At 43.1% G+C, this 12,500-nt stretch overlaps 2 protein-coding genes across 5 annotated transcripts in view; both read left to right on the forward strand.

Annotated features, from left to right (window-relative positions):
- The window catches only part of mylkb (myosin light chain kinase b), a 25,373-nt gene extending 16,110 nt beyond the window's left edge, over window positions 1-9,263 (forward strand). For both annotated transcript variants that reach the window (XM_042078362.1, XM_042078363.1), the window contains 8 exons: window positions 52-255; window positions 3,001-3,218; window positions 3,430-3,553; window positions 4,191-4,343; window positions 6,196-6,319; window positions 6,486-6,573; window positions 6,889-7,023; window positions 7,613-9,263. In XM_042078362.1, the coding sequence (XP_041934296.1) occupies window positions 52-255; window positions 3,001-3,218; window positions 3,430-3,553; window positions 4,191-4,343; window positions 6,196-6,319; window positions 6,486-6,573; window positions 6,889-7,023; window positions 7,613-7,884 (1,318 nt within the window). In that variant the 3' untranslated portion in view covers window positions 7,885-9,263. The remainder of the gene's footprint in view (window positions 1-51; window positions 256-3,000; window positions 3,219-3,429; window positions 3,554-4,190; window positions 4,344-6,195; window positions 6,320-6,485; window positions 6,574-6,888; window positions 7,024-7,612) is intronic.
- A 605-nt stretch (window positions 9,264-9,868) lies between these two features.
- Window positions 9,869-12,500, forward strand: part of fmnl2b (formin-like 2b) — a 20,173-nt gene continuing 17,541 nt past the window's right edge. For all 3 annotated transcript variants that reach the window (XM_042078365.1, XM_042078364.1, XM_042078366.1), the window contains exon 1: window positions 9,869-10,488. In XM_042078365.1, coding sequence (XP_041934299.1) covers window positions 10,372-10,488 — 117 coding nt within the window. In that variant the 5' untranslated portion in view covers window positions 9,869-10,371. The remainder of the gene's footprint in view (window positions 10,489-12,500) is intronic.

Consider the following 12,500-nt stretch of genomic DNA (forward strand, 5'->3'; position numbering starts at 1 on the left):
TCTTCCTCTCTCAACCTTCGTCTCTTTCTCCCCTTTCGCTGTATTCTATAGGGGCAAATTCGGACAGGTCTATAAACTAGTCGAGAAGTCCACGAAAAAAGTGTGGGCTGGGAAGTTCATCAAGGCCTTCTCTGTTAAGGAAAAGGACAACGTCCGACAGGAGATCGACATCATGAACAGCCTCCACCACCCGAAGCTGGTGCAATGTGTGGACGCATTCGAGGGCAAGTCTGACATAGTCATGGTCATGGAGATGTGAGTGTTGTCTGCTTTTCTTGGACATCTCTTTGGTGTTAAACACGTTACAATTTTGTAGATAATTTAATACTGCATTATTGCATTTCTGCACTAAACTGCTGACTGATTATTGCATGAGACGTCTTATTTTAGGAGTGGGACGATCACATTTTTTCAAGCTAAGCTTGTTTTGTCTGTGACTGAAATGGGCTTTTAGGTAACAAGAGATTAGACTGTTCTTTCAGAAGCATCACGGAAATACGGAAATATGTTCACACGTATGAACACACACACTAGGTCGTTGATTATTTCGCTTATTTTTCGCTTTTTATAGGAGGGAACAGAATGCCAGTTCCCTCTCCACGTGATTGGCCAAGTGTCTGTCACATGTCCTTATATAGAGACAAGAGTGAGAATGGACAAGCAAGAACACATAGAGAGAGAGAGAGAGAGAGAGAGAGAGAGAGAGAGAGAGAGAGCTGAAGCACTTTCCCTTGGCAGTCATGATGGAAAAAAGCCCAGATCCGAAGCTCGTGGAGCATAGGTTTTGTTTACTGCTCAAGGAACAGAAATATTTCAGGCGTTCTCTTAGTGGAAAATGGTGATAAACAGTATTGAGCAGGTCTGGGTCCATGTCCCACAGAATGCTACGCAATCTGGTCTGTGCGGTTTAGTAGATCTTCACACCTTTGTGACTGAATAGAGCACTGAACCCACACAGCACAGAAGAGTTGGAAGACCATGGTCAAAGCCTTATAGTTTCAATCCACAGTTAACAAGAAAATCTAATCAAGTAAAACTTGAATCAGTGGATAGCTAGGTACACATGTGTCAAGAATAATGTTTGTATTAGTCTGTTCAAACTTTGAAATGCTTTTTTAAAAGAAATCTGTGGTGGGACATACTGACATCAGAGTGCTACAATTGCAGTCAGGTAGCTTAACGAGCCAGACCCCCATCAAGATGTAGGGTCTAGGGACTCACCATTCGCAGTGCTCAGTCCGAGGGGCGGGATAAACGGTTGTCTTTCAAATTCCTTCTGCACGCAATAGGATAGCGCTACAACTCATGAGTCCCATGCGTTTTCCCACCAGCGGAGCTAGTTGGCTAGTTGTTCAAGCTTTTCAAACTTAAAAAAAGCTTAACTCGTGTCACGCTGTTCGCCAACAGCAACATCCATCTTCTTTGTTTTCAAGTAGCAGGGAATTCACGCCGAACCGTCGCAACTCTGCCATCATTATGTTAAGCCCGCCTACCGACTCTATACACGATGTGATTGGCCTGATCGAAGTTTAATTTTTTTCAGCTCGCAAGCCAACTGAGAGTTGCTAGACTACCCTGGCAGCAAATTACATTTGCTGCCGCTAGGGTGCGTCTAGATTTCTAGCCTAGCAGTCATAGTGATTTTATTTGATTCCTATCTAATGCACAGTTCATACTTTAAATTCATAGAGCTTAAAGGAGAATTTTTCACATAGATCTCTGTTTCTCGAGGTCACCGAGTACTGTCGGGACGGAACAAAAAAAAGATTTGTGCTACATAGCTTGAGTTGCTGCAGCTAACAGATAGAGCTGCCAGGCAGCTACAGTGCTACACTCTGGGGGCATTTTTGAACATTTATGTCTCATATCATTGAGAAACAGAATGCATTTGGACAGGTTACAAGAGAGAGGCTTACTCGCTTGCATCAGATAATTGAGAGCTATACCATAAGCTCTCCATTTTCTGTGATCATTTTTGGTCTTTCAAGAGGGGTCTAAAGACATATATGCTCAGTATACACTTAGTTAATTAATCGGTTCTTATGAGTTTTGTTTTGTATATTATAGTATTTGTTTTTTTATTGTTTATTTTTGCTATTCTCCTTAATCTAGTCTTACCAACATTTTAAAACTGTTCACTGTTCATTTGAAGTATTCTGCCGTGCAAAGGCAAAAGGTCGTAACTTCACCTTTTGTTGAAAATGAGTTATTGTCATTTTTGGGATATTCAAAACAAATTGGCAAAGCTCAACAACAGTTCACAATTAAATATATCCTACATTTTCTTATAACCCGCAAGCCTGCAAATTTCGCTAAAACATGCAACAGATAACATGGTTTCAAAACATCATCCACCCACATGTACAACTTTTTATTTGCTCGATTTCCTCAGTGTTATGTCAAAACTATTAAGCTAATCCATTAACTGTGAATATGGAGCATAATGTAACCTGTGACTTGATTAACCTAATTAAATCCAACATCGATTAATGAAATAGGCTAGCATATTGGTCAAATAAAATGCTTTTGGACCTTATCATAGGCCCTATTATTTCCTAAGGATATTGCATATCGATAAAATATTATTATTATGTTTATTATCATTATAATTATTTCCTCTATTCATTTCAGTTCCTTGTGGGGCTGGGTACAGCAATAATAATAATTAATAATTATGGAAGTTACTGCCTTTTGCCTTGGCACAACTCCTAATTTGTTGGCAGATGATAAAAAGGCAGAGTACATGAAACTTCTAAATAAGGGTTTCCAGTGTCCTACCTATAATACATTTGGCTGGACAACAACTTTAAACTTTAAAGTCATTTTTTTTTTCAGTTACACACTCTGGTGAGTTAAGCTCTTTTGCCATTGTAGGGCAGTATTGTATTGTTTTTATTTGTGAGTTGAACAAAAGCATCTGCCAAATCCCATAACCATAACAATAACCATAAACACTCATATTACTATGCCTGATATAATGATGATGTCACTGTGCCTCAGAATCTCTGGTGGCGAGCTGTTTGATCGCATTGTGGATGAGGACTTCGAGCTAAGTGAGAGAGAGGTGATCAAATACATGCTGCAGATCATCGATGGCGTGGCCTTCATTCACAAGCAGGGCATTGTCCACTTGGACCTTAAGCCAGAGAACATCATGTGCCTCAACAAGACAGGCAGCAAGATCAAACTCATTGACTTTGGCCTTGCCAGGCGGCTAGGTACGACTATTAAACTATTAAACTTACAAAATATACATGCATTTAAATTGATGGTAATGGACAAGAACCGTCAATATTCTGTGCTAATTACTGGTTGTATGGTTTATTAATGTGCATTGTACATTGTGCATTGTAATGTGCTTCAAAAGATGTTTTCCCAACATGCATCTGAATGTTCATGTTCTTCATGTTCTTCTTCATGTTTTGACAGATAGTGCTGGTGGACTGAAGGTTTTGTTTGGAACTCCTGAGTTTGTGGCTCCAGAAGTGATCAACTATGAGGAGATTGGCTACTCCACAGATATGTGGAGCATCGGGGTCATCTGCTATATCCTGTAAGTGCCCCTGCTCAGTCTGGAGCACACTGCACTCTTTTCAGAGCTCTTGTTAAAATATTGAAAAGATTTCTTTTGGAACCCCCCCCCCCCCCCAAACACACACACACACACACACACACACACACACACACAGACACACTATCACAGAGCAAAGCAACTCATCACTCTTTGGATCAAAATTGCATTGTTGAGGTTCACATGGAATTGAGGTATGGAGGGGTCATTTAAAACCCTAAAGCCTTCCGTTTACTCCCCCTCCTCCACACATCCCATTACTCCCATATTTACTTGTGTTACCCCCCCCCCCCCACACACACACACACACACCATAACCCCCCCCCCCCCCTCCCCCCCCAACACACACACATTTAATGTACCTTTTTAATTACTACTATTTCATTTATTCTTTAAAGTTGAGCTGGCTCTTGAGCACAAGAAATGTCATTACTGATTCACACACACTCAATCATTTTATGAGTACATGACAATAAACTTTCAGATCAAAGAATTGTAAAACGTTTTTCTCTATGATTAGATAAGCTAACTCAATGAACATTTAGAAAGGAAAGAGGAGGTCAAGGCCTGTCATAAACATGCATTCGAGGTAAATCTGGTATTCTGTGGCTGCTACTAGGGTCAGTGGTCTGTCACCTTTCATGGGCGACACTGACAACGAGACACTGTCCAACGTCACCTCCGCCACCTGGGACTTTGAGGACGATGCCTTTGACGAGATCTCCGAGGAGTGCAAAGACTTCATCAGCAGTCTCCTGAAAAAGTCCATGAGGTGAGCAGCAAGGGGTTGTGGGGAAAAGTGGTCCTCAAATGAGGTACTCAAAGGTGTATTAAATCGTGAGTCGTGAGTGTGACTTGTCCTGAGGATGCACCCGTTATCTCGTTTCTCTGTCGTTCAGAGAGTAAAACCGGCTCTGTGTCCCACTGGCTCCGGTTTCCCTCTGTTCTTCTGTTCTTCCTTTTCCCAGCGGGGTCCCACTGTAATTATGACCGCCGCGCAGCGAAGCTTTTTTTTTTTTTCTTTTTTTTTTTTCTTTTTCGCATGTCCAAATTTCCGTCAAGGATACCCGGGACACTGAAAGACCGGGGTAGACGAAACTTGGTGGGCATGTAACCCCATATGGATAGCATGGAACCATCGTTTTTCGTTTTGATCTGTAGCCCCCCCGCTGGACTGCACCCCCCGAAAGGAGGGTAGGGCAGACACACTTTTCTGTGAATATCTCGAGAACCGTAGGGTTTAGGAGGACCATTTTTTTTTGTATGTTGATCTCAAAGGGCCATGTCAACCCATTCCATAACCACTCATTTCATGTATAGCGCCACCTAGTTAAACACAAAAAAGTAAAAATGAGGTGTTGTAATCGCAGGTATCTGTGACCTAACATAGTCAAAACTGCACGAAATTGGAAGTGTAGGATCATTATGACACCCTCTGAATGCACGCCAAGTTTCGTGGAATTCCGTTCATGGGGGGCCACACAATAAATTAATTTATGTTACTATACACCAACTGGCCTGTAGGTGGCCGGAGACAGTTTTCTGTGAATATCTCAAGAACCGTAGGGCCTAGGAGGTCCACCTTTTTTTGTATGTTGGTCTTAAGGGGGCATGTCCACCCATCCCATTACCACTTATTTCATGTATAGCGCCACCTAGTTAAGTGTTTTCATCACAATATCTCTGGCTGACATGGTCAAAACTGCACGAAATTGAAAGTGTAGGATCATTATTACACCCTCCGAATGCATGCCAAGTTTTGTGAACTTTCGTTCATGGGGGGCCTTACAATAAAATAATTTATGTGTACATTTAGTGACCGTACACCAACAAGGATTCCCGGGACACTGAAAGACCGGGGTACACGAAACTTGGTGGGCATGTAACCCCACATGGATAGCATGGAACCATCGTTTTTCGTTTTGATCTGTAGCCCCCCCGCTGTACTGGACCCCCCGAAAGGAGGGTAGGGCAGACACAGTTTTCTGTGAATATCTTGAGAACCGTAGGGCCTAGGATGACCAATTTTTTCTGTATGTTTGCCTCCAGGGGTCATGTTAACCCATTCCATGTGCACACATGTGCATAAACAGATACACACGCACACACATACATTCACAGTAATCATACGTATGACACATACTTACACAGTAGACATATGTACGCATGCATGCACATGCACAAACACACATACGCAGGCAAACACACAAGCACGCACAGACACACACACACACACAAACACACACACACACACACACACACATACACATAAACGTGTACACGCACACATGCACACAATTCAAGAATTTCTCAGAATTATGAACAGGCAAGATGGGGGTGGGGTTGTATAAAATGAATTTTACATGTGAAATGTATGAACTAATCATGTTTTGGTACTTGTTGTCTAGCAGATACCAGTGAGAATTGAGTGTGGATAATGCAATTTAGTGAGACAATTAGAATCATATAGGCCTTTCAGCGTTATTTTTGTGGAAAAAATGTGCTGGACTGGGCGGCGGTCATATTTTGTACCGCTCTGCGGTACATCTAGTTATAGAAACTGCAATCCAGGGCTCCTTCTGCTCAGTTAACGTTAATTACCGCAATAAGTCTCTGCTCCGCAGGGCTCGTCTGACCTGTCCACAGTGTCTGGATCACAAATGGCTGAAGCAGGATACGGCCAAAATGGAGGCCAAACAGCTGTCCAAGGACGCACTGAAGAAGTACATCTTGAGGCGCAAGTGGCAGGTGAGGCCAAAGACCTCTTTCCCACCGCTCTCAACCTTCTTTGGTATCTCTCACTGTCATTATCACTTTCCTGATCTGTAGAGGAGTTAGTTTGTTCACTGTCAAAAGCCATTCCCAGTGTGTCCTTAGTGAGGGGTTCATGCAAATGTGTTTTTCACTGGTAAAGAAAACAGGAAATGCTGTGCGCGCCATCTCCAGATTCCACTCCATGGGGATGCTGGGTGGAGTCGGGCCAAAGAAATCGCCCACGGCCGGTTTGTTGGTTTGATTTTTATTTATGTGTTTGCTTATCGTTTTTATCTGGTATAGTCCTGTAGCAGTGTCATGTCTCTCAGTCCTCCATGCTAGAACGAGCGGGTTCTGTATATAAATATGCAAACATAATCTGTGTGTGTGTGTGCGCGTGTGCGTGTGTGTTTGTGTATGCGTGTTTATGTATGTTTGTGTGTGTGTGTGTGTGTGTGTGCGTGTTTGTATGTGTATGTTTCTGTACACACATACATGTTTATGTATGTGTGTGTGTGTGTGTGTGTGTGTGTGTGTGTGTGTGTGTGTGTGTGTGTTTGCAGAGGATACCCCGGCTCCGTTCCTGGAGTGTGCGGAGGATGAGACTCGGCCTCCTGCTCCACCCACCTTCACTAAGGTCATCCGTGACGTGGAAGTGGTGGAGGGCAGTGCTGCTCGATTTGACTGCAAGATTGAGGGTGAGAATGTATACTACTGTACATACACTCTGAAATACACTTACAGTACTTTAGTTATGTAAAATGTATGTAGTAGTAATTAAGCAGCAATACATTCCCAGAGAGTTTTTCCTTTTCAGACTGATCGGATACCCATGGGCCTTCCTTCTTTCTTTCTTCCTTTTCTTTTCTCCCTCTTTTCTGTTTCTCTGATTGCCTACATTCTGTAAAGCGCCATGATACATGTGTAATGTTTTGGCGCTATATAAGCACAATAAATTGAAATTGATTGATTGATCGGATACACAGTGTAATCAAAGTCACACACCTTCTAGATGCCCAAATAGGTCTTTGTGTAGCTGAACTGGTGAAGTTAATAGCACCAAAATCAGGAATGATCTTAGGGAGAAAATATATACTGATAATAGGATTGGACGGATACCTTCAGTACCATCAAATAGTTACATACAGGGTACTATTTTATTAACCTTTTATTTCTATTAAATTCAGCTCAATTCAAATGCTTTATTGACATGACGATTCATAGATTCTATTGCCATGCATTGATAATTTTAAATATGTCTCTCTTCTCCTCTCACTCTCAACGTAGGCTGCCCTGACCCAGATGTGGTGTGGTACAAGGATGACCAGCCCATAAAGGAGACGCGCCACTTCCAGATCGACTACGAGGAGGACGGCCACTGCAGCCTGGTCATCTCGGAGGTCTGCCCCGAAGACGACGCCAAGTACACCTGCAAGGCCGTCAACAGCCAGGGAGAGGCCAGCTGCACTGCAGAGCTCATGGTGGAGTTTATGCAGGAGGAAGGCGAGGAGGGCGAAGGAGGGGAGGAAGAGGGCGAGGAAGAGGAGGAGGAGGAATAAAGAGATGGAAGAAGAGAAGAGAATAAGGAGATGACGCAAAGTGGACACTAAAAAGGGGGCGATGATTTCCTCCCGACTTAAAGCTCTTACCTTTACTGTGCTCTTACTGCAGACCACATGCCTTCTTTAACTTTTGTGCACTTTTGGTCTTTCTTACTTAAGAACATTGATTGGTTGATTAGCGAGTTAAACGATTGAGTGACAGATTGATCAATCAAATGTTTTCTTTCCCCCAAGACTAGACATTCCTTTCTGTGCCTTGTTGATAACCAGTCTAATAACCAATAATCCATCTGTTTTTTTTATGATTCAAACAGATTTAACATGCATGCATGCGTTTAGTATATATTTTTATGTATCAGGAAGTATGAGATGTGTCAAGAGATAGTTTAAAAAATAACCTCTAATATTTTACCATTATGCACAATTTTCAACAATTTAATCCAGTCTTCTCATATACCCTGTAACAAGATAAGTCGTCAGGCCTGTATTGGATGTCTCCTTTCACCCACTGTTGTTCTTTGCATGTAATATTCAGGCATAACCCACTTTCCTTGTCTACTGAAAAACAGTAGAACAACTATTAGAGGGCCTATGCAATATTCAGATATGAGCTTGGTGTTTGCACTGGGTTTGTGAATGTTATTTAGACGTGCCTGGAGACATCACTGTGTAAAAATAATCAAACACTCTATCTTTGGTGTGAATTGGCTGACACCAGTCCTAATTAATCTTTTTATTATGAAGTTAACATTTCAGTTAGACTTATTTGTGATGTGCTGGATTGTTTCAAAGGAAAGTGAGCGTTGGGTTTTTGCTGCTCTGTGTGAAAATCACAAATCTTCTGATCTTTGTCTTCGATTGATTTGCTTCTGCTTGTGCACTTGAGTCTTTTTGAATATCATTATGTTACACTCTTAATGGTGCAGATCTATCCATCCTCTGTTGAATGTATTGTTTGTAATCTCCGTCCTCTGGTTCTCTCGCGTGTTAGCAGCTAGGTCGGTCCCATAGAGTAGATTTGAGTTTGGCTGAGAGTATCCCATAGGAATCCCATAGGTGAGCAAATTCATGCTTTATTCATTTGTTTGTACAGGACTGCTCAGTCGTGCTGAGTGCACTCGTGAAACCTAGCATACTCTCTAATTATGAATAAGTAATACAAAATTGTTTACCTATTCAGTTAAACATTAGTAGTACCGTAAGTGTCTGTTCCTATTGTCATTAATAACATCATTATAGAGTAAGGCTTGATACTATTAGGTTACAAAAAAGTAATTTGTGTGGCATTTATCTCACAGAAAAAGAACCTGTTATTTTATTTCATATTTAAGACTAACTGACGCACTGTCCACTTGATTAAACCTGAATATTTCGGATTTTGGTGTTTTGTTATCCTTTATTGAAGCATTTTCCATATGACTATGAATGGTTTCCTCCACTAGGTGTCAGACTTCGACCAATGCTCCCCCTTGGCACAGTTTCTCCCACTTTATTGGATTGACCTCTTTTCTTTCTTTGTTGTCTCCGCTAACGATGTTTAGACATGTCAAACTTACAGTTACTCAATGCATAATTTAACACATATAAAAAAAACTTCAATAAATGCGCATTGCATTATGGCATGCTGAATGTAATTCATTATTTTTTCCACTCAGTGGCGTGGTTATTGGCCCGTGTGAAATGTAATTTCTAGGCCTGCATAATAAAATGAGTGGCGCGTGTCAAGTCTAATACGCCTGAATGTGCCGGGGGAGGATGAGACGGCATCAGCCAAGCACAATTTAGATTAATTTTGAGTATTACGGTTTAGAGGCTATTACTGAGAGCTGATAGCGGTTAAAGCCGAACTGAATCCCAAAGCTTGGCGAGTGTTGCCTTAATATTGCCTCTTCGAAGACTCTGATTCCCGGCATGCAGCAGAACAAAACATTGCCTCCCTTCGCCTATCCATCGCGGCTTTTGGCACGCCCCAGCGGGGGTTCTAAGCTGAAAGGGTTCATTGTGTCGGGTACTGAATGGAGACTTTGCTGTTTAATGTGTGGATGTCGAACTCCGTCTGTTGTAGCCACGGGCAGGATTAACTAGCCAGCTCGCCGCACACAACCGCGCACGGCCGTGTGCGAATCATGCACACTATCGCAAATAGCGCAGACTGGGAGTGGAGCGTTTATTGTGCGCGATACGGGTAGGGATGCGGTGGTGGTGATCCGCTGTGAACCTGTGCATTGTTCCACCGTGGAAAGATGAATGGAGAGGCCGACAAAAATCACGGATTAACAATGTAGTAGTGCTTTTGTGGGAGTCACGCATTGGATATCACGTTCTGCAGATTTCTGATTTCGCATCCGTGGGAAGTGACCAGACTTTAATGTGATTGTGACATTCATTCATCGTGGATTTCTCCACTCGACTTGTATTTTCTGGAGGAATCGGTGGGAAAACGTGTTTAGGTTATTGTAACTGAGGAAAACAGCGGACAATAACATGGGGAACGCGGAGAGTATGGATGCTCAGCTCACCGACTTCAGGGCGAGGAACAAGCCCCCCAAACTACCTATGCCAGACCCTGCAGAATTGGAGGAGAGATTCGCAATTGCCTTGGTAAAAAATCCCATTTTCACACCATCCGCTATTTTGTGCCTATACTGCCCACCACGCGTGATTCATTTCATAGTCAGGTCTCTTGTTTGGGTTACAGGCTGCCGACGCTAACGTTAGCGCCTATCCATTGTGTGGCCAAGTCCCAGGCTGCTGCTTTGATGATGTTTGTTGCTGTGTGTGATAGCGGCTAATTAAACGCTTCACTCTGCCTCCCCCGTTTTTTCATATGCCTGCTTCTGAGTGGTCGCTTTATTCCTATAGGCCGTCGCTCTTCAGAAATAAAGATATCAGCTCCTGACTTTTCAAACGCTTTACTTAGAGGTGTCAGCAAATCATCCCTTATGTCTCCCATGTAAATGAATCAAACAGTGGGGTTGCAATGGCTGCGCCATTCAGCCACATGTGAGTAGCACCGTGCATTTAAACGGCCTCGATGGCTCGAGTTGACTGTATCCTCCGTGACGTAGCTTGGATGCATGTATGCTTTCAGCAACAAGTTTGACCATCCATGGACACAATAGACTGACATCGTGTGCGATCACGGGGGATGCTGCGAATCATTGTATTGCTACAATGTAAACTGGAGGAGACGGGTGATATGTAGAGAGGAGATGGGCCTGAATGGTTTGCTCTGTTATGGATAACTAAGGTGGCGAGATGGGGGAGGAAGACCTACACAAATGTTATCAGCATCCACATTATTCTATGGTGGACATTGGATTCGTAATCCCAAGCAGACATCAGTCCTATGTGATCTAATCAAGATTAGCTCGGTGGGCCCAGCTCCTTAAGATATACCCCTTGAATACCCCACCACCCAGAATGGGATAGCACTGAAATGCAATGCCAGTGGGACGCTGCTTTAATCTAAGTACAAGAGATCAGAGACTCCTTGGTTGTGTCGAGCCCTGGTCAGTCATTAGACTGGAGTGAGTGATTTTTTGTTGAGGGAGAGGGTTTGGGGGCAGGGGGCTCCCAATGGGGTCCCTGATCTGATTATGGCCCTTGTTTTTGGTGTTTAAAACCCAGCATTCCAGTGCAGGATGGTCTGTTATGCCCTCGCAGTGGCTGAGATTTACATGTGAACTGCCCGGATAAGGGGGGGGGGTGTTAATAACAATATGGTGGTATGACCAGAAGAGTCCACCTCTCAATTCATTTTGCCCCAGTTGCCCTGACAACTGAAGTCTGACAAATGAAATTTGAGAATAATGTGGCAGACCCTCATGTTAAACACAGTGTTCATCTCAATCAAATAAGAAAAACAGCATTTCGAATCAGAGGCAAGGCAGTGCTTACTGGTGAACATGCTGCATGCGTGTGTTCAAATCAGCCAGACCTTGTTTGTGCATGAGCATGTGCCTGTTAGGGAGGAAGACAGACATGAGAGAGAGAGATATGAAATGAATATTGGGAATCTGAAAACCTCTCCCCTCTTCTGATAGATTTGCATCACAAATTACAGGCAGGAATCGTGAAGCAGGCTCCACCTCATCACTGACTGCTTTCAGAGCATGTTTTTTTGTGTGTTTGCATTTCTCTCTCTCTCTGTCTGAGTGTGTAGGAGTTTCATATGCATCATGATGTTAACTGCACACTGAGATAGTGAGTGTATGTGTGTGTGTGTGTGTGTGTGTGTGTGTACATTCAGTGGCAGACCTTCTTATGATTCAAAAGGCTTCCTTTGATTAAACTGCTAATTGAGCGTGAGGGGCGTTCTGATTCTGTGCCACGCATCCAGACACGCTCCGTCTGTGGCTCCAACCCACTGGCCCATCTGCTCTTCAACTGGAGCTCGAAGCACACACAGATACAACCCCCTATACACACACACACACACACACACACACACACAGATACATGAATGCATGCAAGAAGCCGAGTCACGGAAGCTAGGTTGTTGTCTGTGTCCAAAATCAACTCGGCCTGATTATCATGCTCGATGTGTTTCCACACACAGGGTTACACATGGTGTTTGATGTGGGATGTTGCTCTGTTTCTGGGCTCGGTTC

This window comes from Alosa sapidissima, chromosome 22 (assembly GCF_018492685.1).
Source record: "Alosa sapidissima isolate fAloSap1 chromosome 22, fAloSap1.pri, whole genome shotgun sequence".
NCBI lineage: Eukaryota > Metazoa > Chordata > Actinopteri > Clupeiformes > Clupeidae > Alosa > Alosa sapidissima.